The sequence below is a fragment of the Sinocyclocheilus anshuiensis genome, unplaced genomic scaffold, assembly GCF_001515605.1.
Source record: "Sinocyclocheilus anshuiensis isolate Anshui unplaced genomic scaffold, SAMN03320099.WGS_v1.1 scaffold283, whole genome shotgun sequence".
NCBI classification, from domain to species: domain Eukaryota; kingdom Metazoa; phylum Chordata; class Actinopteri; order Cypriniformes; family Cyprinidae; genus Sinocyclocheilus; species Sinocyclocheilus anshuiensis.
The window spans coordinates 1,891,658-1,911,357 of record NW_015549605.1 but is presented as its reverse complement, the minus strand read 5'-3'; the positions used below and the strand labels follow the sequence as shown (position 1 = coordinate 1,911,357).

The window sequence follows — 19,700 nt, the reverse complement described above, 5'->3', positions numbered from 1 at the left end:
TGGCAAGACTCTTGGCGGCGTTATTATTACAGGGTTTTGCCTTAACATCGCTAATTGTAGTTGGTAAAGCTTTGCTTTTCTACTGCACTGAAAGTGCTGTTTAGGTAATGATTCCTAATGAGGGTGGGAGACTGTCCTCTCTTGCCTTTATTCCCTTTTCTGGCTTTTCTGGCGGCCTGGGATTCTTTGCCTCTTACCTCAGTTCCTAGCCAGTTACACATAATTGTTTTGTTAAAATCAAGGTCATTTGTAAAGCTTTACTCATTGTTTTTCTGGTGTGATTAGTGGTATTTGCTTTAAGCCAAGCATCACTATTACTATTGCTCACAGTTAGTGATTTAAACAAACCTCTAACCCTAAGTATCAACATTTGGTGCGTATGTCGTCCTGCATGTTTGTTCTACAGGCACAAATGATGCCTCAAATTATGCTGCTTTTTTACCTATCAGATAAAAAAATTTAGCAGATTCGACAAAAACCACAAAGGCTGCACAGCAACATGCTTAAAACCACTTTAGCAATTTTACAGCAATGGGAAAGTTCATTTATTTAGGCAAGACAGTGCAATTTTCTTCTAAAAAAATGAATGAATAAATAAACAAACAAACAGAATACAAAGATTATTGGAGTACTTTTATAAAATAGAAAATACTATTTCTGTTTGTCTACTTCAAAAATGTATTCAAGGTGTTTATTTGTAATTATTTATGAAATTTACTAGCAATTTGTACTTTTGCCATACTACCACCCTTCTTACTTGGTCTACTGTATATATGGCACGAGAGAGAGAGAAAGTGCTGTTCTTGCTGTGGCAAACACCAACCTTCTAATTCTAACTGAGCAAAGAAATCTGTTTGCTTCCCTCTGGGCTCCCAGAACAGAGAGACCATTCTGTTTCCACCCATTTCCCAGTTATCTGCTCTGTTCGATTTTAATCCCAGGCCTCTAAAAATGGAAGCACTACAGCTCACAATCATGGGAGCTCTGTAGAATCCTTTCTGTCATGCTTGTCCAAGGAGCTTATCTCAGCGACTGCTATTCATGCAGGGATCTGGGACTGTATTTTTGTGTTATCTTTGCTTTTGATGTCTTGGCCTCTTTAGAGACTTCTGAGACTTAGTAATTACTTTTAATGGTTTGAAAAAAGACCATGACAGAGCACTAAACTCTTTCTTCTTGACTATTTGTGACTTTCTTTTCGTCCTCAATCACATTATTCTAATGTTCATTGTTCAGAGTGCCAAAGGGCAAAAACATCAAACATCAAAGTGCACAAAACCAAAGTAAGGTTCAATAGTCGACAGTGGAGACCTTGTATTAGTGCATTATCCTGTAAATACCCATATTTTTATTAGATTTTCCCTATGTTAATAGTGTAAAGTACTTGATTTGTTGCATTTATGTTACTTTTAATTAGCCAAAAGTAGTAAAAGTGTGTTATTTTAACTTTTGCATAAATCAGTTATACAGTTTTTACATCAAACTTCAATTTTAAATGGAAGCTCCCTAAATATTATACTTAACCATTACATTTTTCATATTTTCATGTGTGCTATTTCTACCTGGTTTGTGGTGTTTTTTTTATCAAAGCTTGAAACTGGTGCATGGAAATAGGAAGACAGTTTGGACAGGAAACTCAAGGATTGGCATGCAGATTATTGGGGTGAAGAACAATGGCCTAGTGGTTTTTGCAAGGGCTCCGATACACGGAGCTGTGATGCTTGTGTGGGAAATGTGTTTAAATTTTAGTTCAACTTCAGTTGTCATACTCGTTGAGCACTTTAACAATCCAAACACTGGGGTGGACAGAGGTTTGGTGTACCTGTAGCAAACGTGCTTTACATTTACAGGAATTGTTACAACGGGGGTGGAGGGGGGGTTTGTGTGTGTGTACTCTCTTATACACCTGAGTTAAAACCCATTTAGAGGAGACCTGGAGAACACCAGGGAGCTAAAACTCCTACTGTTAACAGAGAGGCTTTAATAAAACATGACTTTTCCAGAGCTCATGTTGAAGCTCAACATGCACACATACACAAACTTGGGTTTACTTGTAAAGGAAAAGACCACTATTCATGACATGCATTTATGTCTATATAGGTCAGTCAATCTCACAGAGCACACATCTGTGACAATAGACAAAATAAGGGAAAAAATTAATGGAAATTTTTTATTTTAATAATTGTATCTATCTATCTGTCTGTCTGTCTGGTGCTTGGATGCATATTTTACTTCCATTTACTCTTTATTTATCTGTTTATTTATTTTTATTTATTAGACAGGCTTCATGATATTCACTTGACAGTTTACTTGTGCTGAATTCATTATGCATATTAATTTTTTTCTTTGCCTTTTCTGGTTTACTCATCATGTGTACAGGTGCATGACACACCTCTACACTAGGGCTGTGACGATAAATCGATGCATAATCGATTCGTGGATGGATTCTGAGATCTTCCGAATGCATCGCGATTCTCTCTGGAATCATTTCTGAGCTTAGATTTAAACAGCAGATTGCGCTCTACTCTAGTTTTTATCCACACACTCAAATGCTCATGAAGAAGAGCACTGAAGAGCGCTTGTGCGTTCGGCTGAGTCTGTAATTTCACCTCGGCTCAGAACACAGCCCACTGTGAACACACTTGTACACCCTTGTAATTCGCTTCAGCCTTTTCGAATTTTATGAATGATTATTTTAGGTTCAAGTGTGTGTAAGGATTTGGAAACGAGCAGAGTATGCCTGTTTCTAAAGCATGCAGCGCCATCTGCTGTTCAAAACTAAGCTCAGAAACGACTCAAGAAAGGATCGCAATGCATTCGGAAAATCTCAGAATCGATGCGGAATCATTTCTCAATTTACGATGCATCGATTTATTTTCCCAGCCCTACTGTACACTCCCATACACAGCAAGTCTGCATTAAAAGGATAGTGCAACCAAAAATAAAAATGTGCTGTTAATTTACTCACCCTCAAGCCATCCAATTGGATGTCGATTAGTTTTTTTCCGTAGAACAGTAAAGATTTTTAACTGAAACCTTGGTATTTGGTGATTCATAAAATGTAAGTCAATGACTGCCGTCACTCTGAGAGTCAAAAGAAGCATATCAAGGCAATGCAAAATTAATACCCATGGCTCCTGATGATATATTGAGGTCTTATGAAGTGAAACGATCAGTCTGTGCAAGAAACTGTAAATTATTTACAACATTATTACCTGTAATCCATAGCCTTTAGGCAAATGATGATTCTTGTCTGATTCTTTTCTGTGACCTGGTTCAAATGTTCGTTTTTTTGCACAGACAGATCGTTTAATCTGTTTATTACGATCGTTACTCAGTATAATAAAAAGTTTAGGAGTCGTGCCTGTTCCAAAGACGAAACATGATTTGAAATACTAAATGCTGCCCCATCTATTACGCAATTTTTTAAAATATAGTAGTCATGATGTTATTATTGTAATTGAGTGATTTGACACATTAAATATGTGCAATTGAAAAGCCAGGACTCTCATTTTCAAAGTCTGCTGCTCTGCCCACTGAGCTGTCCAGGCTGTCCTTTGGTTTAAGCTACTGCTTTCCATTCCAAGGAAACCTTGACGTGTGATGATTGTCAACTCAGATGTAGCTTTAAGTTGGGGATGTCATATATCTGGCAACTCTTCCAGTCCTCTTCCAGCATTTCCAAGCAGTGAGTCTATGCTCATTCAATCAGTACGTTTTAGTCTTGCCAGTATGATTCAATCTTTGCAGTGTGTATGCACAATATTATGTTTTTTTTATGTCCGAAACGTGCCAAGGCATGGAAAGGTAGGATAGAGAGGAAGCAGATTGAGGTTGTGAACTCCAGAGGTCACGGGGTGCTATGAAAAGGTCACTTCACTCTGGAGGAGTAGGAAAGGCTCTCGATATGTCATTTCACTTCCGTGACCCCAATTATGAGCTTGGCAAAAAGGCCTTTTATATCGCACTGAATTCAGAGCAACGACAGAGAATCGTGAGTCAGCGCTTTTTCGAATTTTCAATTTCTCTCCCCGTTTTGGCAGCGCATCAGCATTTTTGAGTCGCAATAGATTGGGGGGAGGGTGGAAGGGGACGAGAGAAATGATAATGGTGTAGAAGTAGAATAATTGTGAAAATGATTAGATTAAGTGAGCAAATGAGCTCTCCAGTTGGGACGGAAACCAAAGAATTGAGGTCAGCATTCCTGACAATTATCATAAGAGCAGAGAAAGAGAGAGAGAAAAAGTGAATGTGAGGGAGAAGGAGAGGAAAAATCCAAACAAGCAATCAAGGTATGCAGGAAAAAAAAGATGGAAATGCTAAGACGGATAAGGGAAGTAGAAAGAACAGGAAAGTGTGGCACTTAGAAGCATTCCAGCTTTGTGCTTTTAGATGTTTTGTGCTGGTGGCAGTAACTTGAGCAGTTGTATTGCGTTTTTGTAAACGGTGCAGCATTCTCAAGCAATGGGGCTCAGTGTGCATCCCCCATCCGCTCTGCTTTATCAGGTCCATATCACTGCCTGTAGCTGAAGGAATTTTGAGGAAAGTGAGGTCCTGGAACAAGGGGGAAAGTAGAGAAGCAGAGCCCCATGTGCTGGATTCCTGAACCCCCGACACACACACACACACAACCATTCCCTTGCCATAAGCCACTCAGACAGGGATCTGGTTTCATGGTAAATTTTATTACACATGGATGTAAGGGGCTCCTACAATTAGGGAGGGCTTCTTAACAGGGTCTTGCTTATCCATCTGCTTGTTAGCCTGCTAGCTTGAACATTTCGTTCTCCCAAATTTACATTCCTTCCCAACCTTCCCTTTTCTCCCCGTGTCCAGTACCTTCCATTCCAATTCGAGCCTGCTTTCTCCACCACCATCTCCTCTGTCTTCCAGCACCGGCCACCATTCCTTTCTTCTTTGCTTTATGGCTCACATATGAACTGTTAGGTTCGGAGTGTGCCTCCCTGTTCCGTAGCCATCTGGGATCGGCTTTTCAGAACCCCTCCAGCCCTTTGAGGAGATCCGGTTTCCATGGATGCTCACCCGCACCTCCCTCTTTCCTCACGTATATACACAAACACCTCCCTGTGGACCCCTCGACATCTTTGAGATTCCTTCCTCCTTGCCTTCCATTGTCCGTGTTTTTGAAGGCACGTCTGCGGATTGCGTGAAGTTCGGATGTTCTGCCAAAGTAAATCCAGGAGGTATAGTGGCTCCTACTAATGTAGGGTACATGATGTCATTGGCTAGATCATCGACAAGGGTCGAAGGGCACACATGGACATTTGTAGCAATTTGTCTCCTCTCTCTCGTTCTCCCCTCCGGTGCGAGTTTATCTCCTGGCGGAGGGCCTCTTCCGCTTGGAGAGTGGCAACTGTATAACACCCCTCACCTGTTTTCAAAACAAAGACGTGAGCTCGAGCATTTTTGAAAATCATCTCCTTGTACTCTGCATAGTGATGTTTAAGTAACTGTGGCATGTTTTAGGAAAATTATGGCAGATTTGCAGTATTGCCTCATAAATCATTTTATTAACCCTGTGAAGGTTCCTCAGTTTGACTGAATGAAAAATGATACACTTTCTTTCTGACTGTGGAACCCAAACGGAGATGTTTGGAAGAATATTCACGTCGCTTTTTTCTGTACTTGCTGTCAAGTTTGAAAAAGCCCTACAAAATTAGTGCAAAGAACTATAATAAAAGTCTTCTGAAATCATTCAATAACTTTGTGTAAGGAAAAGACTGAATTCCAAAGGCTCATCATAAAATAAATTTCGTTCCAAACCTGTATGACTTACTTTTTCTATGGAACACGAGAAAAGCATTTCTTGATGTCTTTTTTTTTTGGGTTTTGAACCCTGTTGACTTTCATTGTGTGGACAAACGTCCCTCAAAATATCTTCTTTTGCATTCTGCAGAAGAAAGAAAGTCATACAGCTTTGGAACGCCATGAAGGTGAGTGAATGTTTTGGTTGAGCTGTTCCTTGAGTCAGTCACAATGTCAAAAAACAAGATTGCGCCCCAGTGCACATATACACACACTTGTTCGATTGTGCAGACCTATGAGCAAAGATTTCCCCAGTGCAGTTCAATAAACAATTTATGAGTCCCTGCGCCCCACTAAACTCGGTCGGTATCGAAAACCACTTCACTCGTGAGCTGGCAAATAAGCAAATACCACCTCCCCCTCGTTCTCGTTCTCTCTTTTGCTTTGCAAATGAGTTTCATGCTCTCCAGCGGCCAGAGTCATCTGTAGGTGCTCTGTGGCCCCCAAACCCTGAAATCTTACAGCCTTAAGGCAAACTGTTTGTTTTTACTGTTTTTTTTTTTTTTTTTAGTACACGTTTATTTTTTCCGATTTTTCAGGAGAGGAAATGAACGATGCATGTTCAGGCTGGGAAAGCCATGTATGCCTAATGTTAGCAGAGTTGACTGAATCATTTTCCCCTCCTCTTCTACATTTGATAACGTTTATGTTTTCTGTAGGTCTGTACCAGGATTTACATGCTACAAGCTGGAGAGCTTAAGCCTGACTTTCCGAACCCGCGCCCTGAATCCTTCGCACTAACCCACTGAGCATGTGGAACAAATTGTCTCGAATGGGGTATTTTCTTCCTCATGAGGTAGTGACAGTTGATCTAAAATGTTGCGTTTTTTTTCCAGGGGCTATAATGGCTCCCCTTTGTAGCGTCTCGGGCTCCGGCCGCCTTCTCCTCCATGTTGACTGCTGCCTTCTGTGGGGCAGAGTGAAAAACTGAGAGGTTGTTGAGTACAAGGTGTCTAAGAGCTGCTCAGAGGTTGTTTGTTCAACATTTTTATTTAACCTCTGACTAAGTGGCTTGTTAACAGGTAAAGATCGAGTCGTGCCTACACAAGAAATCGAGGCAACCAGAGGCATCATGCCTTGTGGGTATAATGTTGATGTCTGTTTTCTGTGTTTTCTCATGTCGTTTCAAACGTATATGACTTTGTTTCTTCTGTTGAGCACAGGAGAAGATGTTTTGAAGAATGTTTCAGTTGTTTTTGTTCATATAATTAAAGTCAGTGGGGTCCAAAAGAACATTGAACCCCTTTGACTTTCATAGTATGACCAAAAAAGCATTTAAATTTAAAGTTCACCCAAAAATGTCATTCTTATACACACACACAAAAAAAAAAGAAAAAGAACCAAACAGTTGTTGGTCCCCATTGACTTCCATAGTATGGAAAGAAATACTATGGGGTCAATGGGGACCATCAACTGTTTGATTGCCAGCATTCTTCAAAATATCTTCTTTTGTGTTTAACAGAAGAAAGAAACTCTTACAGGTTGGGAACGACATGAGGAATGACAATACTTTTTATTTTTGGGTGAACTATCTCTTTAAAAAAATCTGTTGTTCCACCTAGTAAAGCACGACATACAGGTTTAGAATGTCATGAGGTTGCATATTTGATGACACAATTTTAATTTTAGTGTGGGCTATCCCTTTAAGACACTAATTCTTACCTAGGCCACTTGTGTTGACATAATTCCGACCCAAACATGCACAATGGCTGGTTTATCTGGCCCATTGAAACCCACAGCCGCCCGGTGGTTGGTTAACATTGTTTATTACTGTAACAGAGGGGAGGATAGGAGAGAAAAATTGGGAGTGCGGGAGGTGGAGGGAAGAGGGTGAGAAAACCAAACAGAAGGAGCCCAACCATCACATTCTGGTCAGGGAGCAGCCGGGAAACAAGCCGAAGAATCCAGAAGGGCAGGGTGTGGGTCCGCTTTCGTTCGAACGTAATGTCTTATTGATTCATTTCAGCGCTGTGTGGTGGTGGTCAATTGTGATGGTGGGCTTGCCAAAAGTAATCATGTGCGTAATCATCAAGTAAAACTAAACAAAATGAGAAGTTGTGAAGAATGTTCATGCTGCTCTTTTGCATAAATTGGAAGCAGTATTGTGACCACTCCAAACACCATAGCAATCATATAAAAAACAAAAACCACTATGAATAGAGGTGGTCAAGTGATCCAAACAACTTGTGTTAAATTCTAAGCCATACATAAGCTTTGTGTGAGTAGGAGACCAAAAAGTAACTGAAACTGTAACTGAAAAGTAACTGGACTTGTCGTCTGTCCCCAAATGCCATTAACTTTTGCGTATATTCAGCTGGTTCTCTTCATACAAAAGTGTGAATAGCCTTTATAAGCTACAGCAGGGTAAATGATGACAGTTTTAATTTTGGTGAATTAAAACCATAAACTAAAGAAAAAAAGGTCTTCAAAATAAGATCTAAGAAAGCATTTTTTGCACAAATGGTCCGGTGGGTATTTGTAAATGTTGCATGCTGGATTCAAACTCATGCTGCCCACATGAGCACCCCAGCTTAATGTGTCAAAGCATGTACGCTCAGCCTCGTCTCCTACAAATTAGTGCATTTCTAATCTAAGAGGTGCGCAGACACAGAAACCTTGGGGCACTTGTTAAATCTGTGCAATGGTTTGAGCATGTGGAGGCTTGAATCTGTATCAAGCAGGGAGGTGAGTGTGCATATGTTGTTTATATTTGAGAGAAGCTGGTGTTTTGTTCTCTGTTCTCTACATCTCGGCTCTTCTCTCACTGTCTCTGTTATTGCTTTTTCACACCCTTCTCCTCTGGGTTTAAAAGATCTCCGTCGCTCGCTTTCCCCCTCCTCGCTCAAATCCATTCCAGCTGAAACTTGCGTGAATACGCTGTGATCCCCCTCTCGCTGTAGGGCTCGAAGTAATACTCTGTCTATCAAAACGAATATCAGAATCACTTCTTATAATGCTTGTAATTGAATTCATACAGATAAAATATTTGATAACTCAAGCCCCAAGACTACCAGGCTTAGAGTCAGACTGGGCTCATTTCGAAATGATGGGGGAAAAGTGTGTCTGTACGTGTGTGTTTTGGCTGTAGTTTACAATGAGCTGTATCTTTTACAGACACAGAACCGTATGAAGTTAATAGCTGATAACTACGAGGATGACCACCTCAAGGCCTCCAATTCTGACCAGACCAATCACAAACCCTCTCCGGATCAGGTGAGCCAATCAGAGTACACCTTACAGAACCACTTTGTTAGTTCTTTATCCTTTATTTCTTCAATAGGTTTCACTGATTGATCATACTTAGGGTTAGTGATTTAAACAAACCCTTAGCCCTAAACTAAGAATATGAGTTTTACCTTAAATTCTGTATTCCTAAGTGAATGGACTTCACACACATCACCATAAAAATGGGTTAAAAAAAACTTACACTGAAATGTACACCTTTCTTTCTTTCTTTCTTTCTTTCTCTTTTTCTTTCTTTCTTTCTTACTCATTCTGCCATCCGATTTATCCCTAAAGGCTATATTCTGATTTATAAAAAAGCCATTATAACCAAACATAAACAACAGGGAATTACATATTTCATATCCAATAAGGCACAGCATCCTCAGCTCCAATTTGTGTATTATTTCATATTGGGTCACCAAAAAAAAAAAAAGCTCACGTTTTCTCATCCATGAATGTGCGTGCACACACACATCCCTGAGTGTTTTTCTTGGAATAGTTCCGGTACACAGGATGATTCTGGAAGATTTAACTGGCTTTGTTCTTTGTTGCTTTTAAATGTTGAATTCCTTCACCTTAAGCCTCTCTCCTCTGGATGGCTGTCCAACAGGAATTAGTTCATAAGGAGAGAAAGAGGAAAGAATTGACACGATAAAGGATGAATAGAGAGTGAAATTCAAAGAGAAAGGACAGCCTGTTGCATTCTTCTGTCCCAGCTCTCCCAGGAAGCACAAATCCTACTGGTTGTTATGACATGACTTGATTCGCTAAACGCAGTGTGTCATACCTGTCCTGGGACTCCTAGTGTAATCCAGTTCCAAGTGCTACAATCCTAATTCACGTGCTGAAAGAAACCCATCAATCAGCAACACTCCACCCTCAACACATATCCCGGTATTCCCAACCACATATATGTGTGTATGTATGTTAGAGCTCATTGGAACTCCATCTACACACTCAGTCTCCCACGCACACACAGAAATCTGCTATAAAGCTATCCCAGGGTCTCTCCCCCATCGCAAACCCCTTTCATTGTCTTTCTTGATTGCCAAGAAAACACTTAGCTCACATTTTCCTGTGATCTTCATTTCTCACTTACATATTTCCAACTCAAATAAGAACACCCTCACACATCAACACCTGAGCCCGCTCCAAACCTCCCCGATTGCACTGTTATCACCTAAACATGCCGACTGCAGAGCTGGGACCGACAGGGACCTCAGACGACATTCATTGCAGGTATTTTCCACAGCCATCCAGGACAGACGGGGTAGAGGCCACGTGTGTTACTCATTTCAAGCTCATACTGCTATGGTTTCAATTCTTGTTGCAGCATAGCCACCCCCTTTTTTGGGTGAAGCCAGTTGCTTTTAATGCTGTTTCACTTTGGTTCAATGGCTAACTAATCACCCTTAACCCTCTGTTGAGAGATGGAGAAATTAATGGGAACGTAGTGTCTTACTCTTATTTACGACATTCAGTTTTTTTTTTCACTCCATGGGAAAAACTCACTGCTGCTCCAGTGTTTGTCAAAGGGAAAATTAGTCACTTAACATGAAATTTCAGTGCAATAAATGACCTGCTGTCACCCACTAATAACTTCTTTCTTTAATCCCATGCTGCCTTGGATTAAACCTGCACTCATTTTCCACCAATAGGACGATGAGGAGGGCATTTGGGCATAGCCAATCACGTGCCCTCTCCCAGCCATTTTGTTCAGAAGGGTGAGAAATGTATAAATGGGGAATGACGCTCTTCTTCTGTGTTTCATTGTGTGTTAACTGTCTTTGAGTGTGCTTATTTTTTTCTTCTCCAACACTTTCCAGTTCATCCTTTCACTTCTTTCTTCTTTTGGTCTTTTTTTCCCTCTCTCATTGTTCTCATGTCCTGTGATTTTCTTTCATTCTATCTGTTTCTTGTCTGCCTCATTTCAGCATATATATTGGTGCTGATTATTTAATCATTTTTAAATATGACTTGCAGATATCATTCACAGAACAGGTTGTCCGAATGTAAAGTGACGCATGTCAAACATTTTTCCTTGCTTTTTTTTTCCTCCCACATTTTCCCATTATCCCCACAAAAATAGGTCGCAGGTCTGTTCTGATTTGGTCAGCAGGGAAGAATAATGTTAAATACAAACAATAAACTGAAAACAAACATCAAATATAAAATAAACATACCAGAAGCATTTGTATTTATTTTATTTAACATTAAATGACATCAAAGGAAAAATAAAAGGCTGCAGAGGCTTTTGTATTTTTTATAATGTATGTATACATTTTTTTAAATGTATTATTCCAAAAAAAACATTTATTTTGACTTCATTTTTCTTGGTGTTCAGGACCAAATCAGAAAAGACCTGTATGTTGTGTTTGCAAAATTTACATATTTGTCACGTCTATTATTGTAATTTTATTGTCTGGCCATTGCAGTTCTTTCTAATATAAATACATTTAAATGCTTCATTTATAAGACCATTTTAGCTTTGTATGATAAACAATTTTGGTCCTATGATGGGTTGCCACTTCTAATATAAAATCTCGGTCCTAAAGCCAAACTAGCTGAGAAGTACTGGTTTGCATAGTGTTTTTATGAATAAATCACTGTAGCTTAATACTTTAAAATCACTTTTGATTTCGATAAATGACTCAAGCAGCTATTGAATTGACATATCCTTTCCCATCCCTTGTCGAACATCTGTTCGGGATTTCTGTCACGCAGATGGTTGAATCCTTCCCTCCACCTTTATTATTTTACACAGACAGCCAAGGAACAAATCGACCCGTCTGCCTTTTGACTGCTCTGGTCTTTTCCTGTCTTTTCCCTCCAAAAAAACAACAACATTCTCATATTTGCTTCCACACTGACAGTTTTGATGGATGGTTTTGAGGAAACAGATTGACCGTAGAATACATATGAGCTGCACATGTTCAATCCATAGGACACATGCGCAACCGCTCAGTGAGAGAACCCATCAGAGCCGTTGCCCCATGCTCACGGTGATGCTAAATGCCATGTGGCGTTTTGACTGTAATTAATTAGCAGGTCACTCCCCGTCGATGCAGCCCGCAGATAACACATGTCCGTCGCATGAACAGTCGCACGTGGTAAAGCGCATATACTGCGAGTGCAATTAGGCGTAACGGAGCGCTGGAGAACAGAGTGGAATTGTGTGAGCTGTGGGCCGAGTGTCTCAGCAGTGTGAAGGGAGGGTTTTAATCCGAACAGCTGCCCACATACACTGAGTCCTATTTCAGGCAACTAATGAGCCCCTTTCACTAATGTTTTTGCTTCGTTCGCAGTTCTTAACGTCTGAGCCGCCACGATACATTTCGAGGAAGAATTCCGATCGTCCGCTGCACCCACGGTGCCAAACCGTACATGTAGCCGTGACATTAAAGTTGCTCTTTGTGTATCATATGACCATGTAAAACTTGTAATGGCATTTAGCAGGGGAGATCAAGACCCCAAGGCCCCTGAATGTATTAAGGCTCACATAAAGGGCAGCCGTGTTCTCCGAAGCGTGTTCTCGGGGCAAGGAACTGCAGTCGTACGTACAAGCGCATGATTAGAGAGAGTAATAATCTCAACATGACTCTGATCTCCTTCATGTTGAATTGTGGGTGGTCGAGGATTATTTAATTGCTCGCCGTTTGGCACGATAACCCACCGCAACCCTGGAATCGGTTTCGGCTATGATGGAACGCAGTCCGTTTTAATCTGACTGTGTGGTGCATCGCTAGGTGTGTATTTACAGATGCTCTCTGGCCCTTGACTCTGTTTTGTGTTGTTGTTCTTTAGGGTTTTGCATTTTCTCCTGCGGCTTTGTGGATAATTGATGCATGTCTGCTTTTGTTGTCCTCTTCCATCATTCTAGTGTCACTGTGTGATGATGTGTGTGGTTTTTCAGTGTTCCGGAGTTCTGGAAATTAACACCCAAGAGTGAGGGAGCTTGAAACTTTCCGAGTTATTCCTGTTTCACTAACAGAATATTTGTAAGCTCTGCCTTCAGGTACTGTAAATGTCAAGACGGACTTAGCTTCAAATGTCAGGAGGACTGACAGAGCAGTAGTCCAGACCTTTTGAAGTAACTTGTCTTCTTGTCTGTTTGTCCTCTTGAATTGATTTTGAAAAGATTGCTTATCAGTCTGAGCCTGGATGTCTGAAGGAAGTGGGGGAAACGTGATGTCCACCACAAAATTGACTGTATCATAGGGCTGAAACGATTCCTCGAGTAACTCGAATACAAAAAATGATCGAGGGTTCGTTTAGTCCATTTACTGTAACTACAAACGGAACACTGTGTTTCCCCACGGATCATTATTACTGACGCACAGCCCGATATATGATGGCTAGTTATGATGTCCCTAAGTTAGCTATGTTTTGTGAAAGACTCCGCGAAAACTGTAAGCCCCGAACTGGATGCGAGACATCCTTGTGATCGAGAAATCTGTCAACCAGTTATTTCCATCCTAACCAAAACAGGTCAATCCAGCACTTTTTTTTCCTGTGCTGCATCTGCCTCACTAAATTGCTCATTCATCCGTCTTTCTTTTGTCACAAGTTTGTTTTCAAAGTGACTCACATACGACACGATGCCAGAGCGGGTGTTAGCACGTGAAGCAGAAAAGTAATGAAGACTCCATTGTCGTGTCACCTCTATTTGACGACCTTAGACATTACTAACCATTTGGACGGTGTGATTCCATGGAAAACTGTGAAACAGAGTTTGGCAGTTGCTCGCATGTTCCAGGGGTCAGTGGGTACCCGTCCCGCTGGAGCAACTAAGGTGCAACCTCTGCTGAACCCGTACCATGAGCGCAACCACCCACCATTTGCCCACATTATTAAAACTGACCCGCCCCTCAGTGAGAGAACAGAGACCTCGTTGCTGACTTGGTTTTATTTTTTTTTCTTTCGGCTCAAAAATGGCTCAGTGGTCAGAGGGGGAAAATTTCAACAGCTCTGTTTAAGTCATTAATATGAACCCAAAATGCATGTTTGCTTTCTTATTTGCCTTTTGTACTTGCATTGTTTATTCCAGCTTGATTTTTTTCTTTCTGTCAGTTCCAACTGATTCCAGTCCAAATATTTATAATTAGATTAAAATGGGAAACATGTGGCGGCGAGGGAAGTTGCAGGGGGTCGTTGTTGAAACCTTCCCACCTCCATATGATTTCAATATAAAACTGGCCTCTGGCTCCATGCGCCTGGTGCAGACAGGAGGGTAGACAGTGGTGTGGGGCCCTCACTCAGTCTGGGGGACTTCGTTTGGCAGAGCACAAACTTGGGGTTTCTGCGGAGCCCCTGAACCATGCTGCCCCACTTCCTGTACCATGAAACTGAGATCTACAGTCACTGTACCCCAAATGGCTCAATCAGTCACTCTCTGAGAGGAATCGCTTCTCCGTTAGTCAGAGTAAGAGCATGCCATAGGAAATGAGGAAATAGGGTGTCATTGGAAACATACCCTAGCTCCTTACAAGGGGTCGGAGGTCATTTGACGGATGGCCGTTGCTCGCAGAGTCTCGGGAGAGGCCAGTAGAGCGAAATGACTGAGCCAATCAAGCGTGTGACAGATATCAACCAGTCGGTCCCAGCAGCACGCATGTGGCGGGTTTTATCTGACCCCGTAATCGGAGCCTCTCGCTCGGCTTGATGAGAGGCCGATGACTGCCCTTGGAGACAAGATGAATGGCTGTAGTTCTGCAGCGGCTACGTTTGAATAGGCCAATCGGAAGAGAGTTGAGACGGCGGCATCTAAGCACTGAGATGATGTCATGAAGGATGAGCTCACCTATAGGAGCTCATATAGGAGTGTGTTGAATCTCTCCTCTGTCAAGGCTTCTGGCTCAACGTTCTCTGCTGGATCCTGAGAGAGACTCTGCTTAGCATCAGCTGGATAGGCAATGACTTCCCCCGCCACCTCTAATTTTCACGGAGTATGTCAACATATATGTATTTTCTTGAGAGGAATTCTGAGCTAGCTCGGTTGGAGATGGTACGTGTTTGGGGAGGTTAAGTTCGCTAGTCGCATCAGAAGTTATCTCAACACTTTCCGTTTCTCACGATTTCCAGTCCAGCTATTAATAGTCCTGCGGTTTGGATTTTATCTGCCTTGTGGTGCAACATTTGTTCGTTTTTGAAGATACAAAGGTGCCGCTTTTGATGTACGCTTTCTCCTTTGTTCTTTATGTTCCCTCTCTTTCTCAGGCATAGCGTTGCTTTTTTTGGGCAGTTTCGTTTGCCCAGTCTTGCTTCACTGCCTGACTGTCCTGCTTTTTAAGGCCTCAGCAAACCACACGTCTTGGCCTGCTCTCCCAGGATGCATCACTCAAGAAAAATACATTTTAATGGCGCATCCATGTTTCTGGTTTCCCTCTTGGAACTAGGCAACCCAAGGACGTACTGGCCAGCTGGGTTCTGCTTGCCTGGTCTATGTCAGAGGGTAAACTAGAAAAATAGACTAAAGATGTCAGTCGAACCACAGCATTTCTAGTGAATGCTGAATGATGAAAACCCCCTGTTTTTTGTTTTCGCCCCACCATTGCATCAGTTCTCCCTTCTGAATCTTGAAATTGATTTTAGGCTGTCATTAATTGGTGGGTGCTGGCAATAATAAAAGTATGAATTTCTGTTGTTGACCTCAGAATTACCAAATGACTGCGAACAATCCTATCAAAACAAATAATCGCGCGACTCCACCCTCCTCAAACCCGATGAACCCAGCGTGGCCACGATTTCTGCGCAAGCTGCTGAAACAGTAAAGTTCGAGGCTCATTGTGGTGGGGATTATGTGGTCGGAACGTTTTGGCCCCCTGGTCCAGGGCGCCATTTCTGGATGTGTTAACGGGCGGACGTGGGAGCCCTACCCTGGGCGCTGCGCCTGTCGGTTTCCCTCTCCAGGTTAGGAGGGGAAAGTGCTCGTAATATTACTCAGTAATGGTCCATGACCGTGAGCAGTGGAAAATCCTTGTGACTTTAGAATGTCTGCTAACTGATAACGCAATTGTCTGAGCGTTTCCCACTCCAGAGAAATGCTGAAAGGAATGGATATATTAAAAGGGGGAGTTCCATGCATGTTAACCAATGCTCATTGGAAAACAATGCACATGGAACTGGTGCTGTCTTTGGTTATGCGATATTTTCCTGGGATTCATCACTGGAAAGGTGTTGATTTGTTCACTTCCAGATTGTTCTTGTTTTTGCTAGTGCTGCTTAGACATGTTGCATCCTAATCTCCGCCCACTGAATGTTAGCTTCATACTGCTCCCTGCGGCATGTCAATAGGCCTTAATGCTTTCCAGAGCTGTGGATGGGGGGCCTGGAGCAGGTTGAGCCCTCCTGGCCCCCCTGCGGACGCCACTGCTCTGATTTAAGGCTGATAGGAAAGAGCTGGCTCAGATTCTGCACCCTGCCTAAGCTGTCCAACAACCACCTTAAATCTCCCAGTTCATTTAGCACTTAACCAGCCGTGGACGGAATGAGCGCTGGAGACCGGATGGGTGGAAACTTCAGCGCTGCTCCCTCTCCTTTTATTTCTTCCTCTTTTGCTGCTTCTTGCTTTTGGTCTCTTCCCCCACAGTCTGTTTCCGTTTACCCAGCTCTCCAATTAAGCCTAAAATCGAGGGCCTAGAACTACCTCTATTATCAGTCAATGAAAAGGCCAAAACCTGCCATGTGTGGTTCACACTTAAAAGAGGTGTTACAGGTGAACATGTTACACATATTTGTAGAGATACCTTAGCAAACAGGACACAAGTGCACATGTGAAATTAGTGCTAGGTGGAGCGATGGTGTATACTGAATAAATATAAAATATGTATAGATAACATATATGAAAAGAGTAGAGATACCACATATCCACAATGTGATTTTTTTTTTTTAAATATTGATTTTATAATGTGAACAATTTAGTTTAAATGTATCGCACATACTTTTTCAAGTCTTTTATATTTAAAGTAGGTATTAAAATAACATTATCAAAATACATGCATTAGTTCATTGTTCATGGTATGTTTTTTAATATTTAATATAAAACATTTAATTATTTATTATAAAATCCTAAATAATATTCTATTGCAAATTAAATAGATATAAATAATTATATTCAGGGTTACTAGAGTTAACTAAAACTAAAACTAAAATACAAAGAAAACCATTTTCATTACTTGAAATGGAGCAAATATTAACTGAAATAAAAAATATATATATTAAAAAGTTTGAACAAAAGTTTAAGCTTTTTTACTAGCCAACATTCCTTGTTTTAGTTTAACTTGATGTTCCAAGATAAAATTAAAACTGAAATAAAAATTTATAAAATCTATTATATTTTTTTTAATTACTAAAACTTTAACTAAAATTAAAATGAAAATGGAAAATATGAAATTTTTTTTTTTTTCCCAAAATATTAATGAAAACTTTATCTCAATTACAGTATACTAAAATAACACTGATTGTTATATTATAATATATCATATGTTATATTATATTATATTATATTATATTATATTATATTATATTATATTATATTATATTATATTATATTATATTATATTATATTATATTATATTATATTATATTATATTATATTATATTATATTATATTATATTATATTATATTATATTATATTATATTATATTATATTATATTATATTATATTATATTATATTATATTATATTATATTATAGTTTTGTGTCACACTGTCTAGGCCTATGTGAACATGTGTGTCAATTTCTCTTTGAACCACTGAGCTGTTGACACACTTCCTCCACACCTAAATTATTCCTGTCTCTGAGGACCAGGTGTGATAGCAGAGGATTGTGTATTTCTTACCTCTGAGCCAGAGGGAGTCTGTTAGAGCCATCTCTCCCAACTCTAACACCCTTGAACCCAGCTAGCGCCCCATTCTCTGTCTTTCTGTTTCCTCTGCCCCCCATCTTTACATGCGTAGCGGCGTAAGTCTTCTGGTGTTGAGTGTTACACAGGGGAAACCCTTTGACCTCAGGATGTGGTTCTCCTCAGATCTCTCCATCCACAGCTGTTCTCAAAACTCCTTCTCTTGTGGAGCTCTGACAGTAAGACAAGAAAGTTATCCCAAAAGTTGGGGCTGTTTGTGAACATGAGGCCATGGGAACCTCTCTGCAACAAAACTGCTCCAATCACTTATAATACCTGGAGAAAGCTATCTGTTAGCATTCCCATTCGTCATAACGGCAGTTGCTCGGCTATCCAGGCAAATCTTGATTCCTCAAGGCATAAAACTATAGCAGAGGAGACTGAAGTTGGTCAAACAACAAAAATAATGCAAACAGCAGAAAGCCTTTTAAGACCTCAGATGAAAGATGCCATTAAAGACTCAACAGACTCGAGTCAAAGGTCTTCCTTGCGTCGTAAGTTTAAAGTCAAATGTGACACATTTATAGTTAAGATTTAAATCTTCCGTCCATGGTTTTCAGAGCTCCCTGTAGTTATGCTCAGATCTGGCTTTAAGTCATTAACTCGTCTGGTTTGCCCTCACAGTGGGGTAGATGTTCTGGAGCTTTGCTACATGTTCGCCCCTTCCTCTGCTTTCTTTTCAGCACACCCGGTTAATGATGCCCCTCAACCTCGGTTTGAAGAGGTCAAGACCTCCTTTTACCCCAACACCCCTCACCTTCAGGGTGACGACCCCCACGGCTACTGCTCCCACCTCCTGGAGCGAAACTACAACCCACACGACAGCTTTACTTCCCTTTTCCAGAGGCTAATTTCTTTTTGGCAGTTTTGAGTCTTTTTTGCTCATTACGCACAAACACACAATGAATGGAATGCCGTCCCTAGACTCCAGCCTTCATGGTCTGTTTAAATGGCACTATGATGGTGACACTGGGAGTTACTTGGTGTAAAAATTCCCTCCGTCCTTCTCCAGAGTCAACAGTAAACGGCCCTGGCTTTTTGTCCTGCTTTCCCCCACCCAGTGCTATTAAAGACCTGCTTATTCTATTAGGCAAAGACTGGGAGAGCTTTGGCATGTAAGTCAACAGTCATACCCCCCCCCCACCGGTATAAATCTAATGGCATTTATATAAAAACCTGCGCAAATAGGTGACGAGGCTCTAAGTTCATAAAAAGCTACAGCAACGGAGCCCTGACATGCATAAATCTTGCATCTATTAAAATATTAGTGCTGTTGTAATTTTGTAGCTTGTGAGAGAGAGAAAGACATTGTAGGACCTTTTTTGTAATTGACTTCGACCAAAATATATATATATATTTATATATATTTGTATTTTTTTCTTACATTTATTTAGCTATTTATTTTTAATATTTTAATTAATATTTTTCTTATAAAATATATATATGCATATACCTTTTTGTTACTTTTTACTTTTTGTTTTGAATCAAATTGATTTTTTTTCTTTCTTTTTTACTTGATATTTTAGTTGATATATGAAGTGGTGTTTTTTAATCTAGTTAATAAAAAAATTTAATATATATGCAATTTGGTATATATTTTTATTACTTTGTACTTTTGTTTCAAGAGCAAATAGAAAATGTATTTTTCATTTTTACTTATTTAACTATTAATTAAATACAATGTATAAATACTGTGTGTGTGTATATATATATATATATATATATATATATATTACTATTAATATT

At 40.3% G+C, this 19,700-nt stretch overlaps 1 protein-coding gene across 7 annotated transcripts in view; it reads left to right on the top strand.

The window, feature by feature from the left end:
* Positions 1-19,700, top strand: part of erc1b (ELKS/RAB6-interacting/CAST family member 1b) — a 231,614-nt gene that overhangs the window by 175,208 nt on the left and 36,706 nt on the right. For 5 of the 7 annotated variants that reach the window (XM_016447524.1, XM_016447521.1, XM_016447523.1 and 2 more), the window contains one exon: positions 8,941-9,039. In XM_016447524.1, the coding sequence (XP_016303010.1) occupies positions 8,941-9,039 (99 nt within the window). Of the gene's footprint in view, positions 1-8,940; positions 9,040-10,709; positions 10,776-19,700 lie in introns of all 7 variants that reach the window. The other 2 variants (XM_016447526.1, XM_016447525.1) reach the window with 1 other exon arrangement.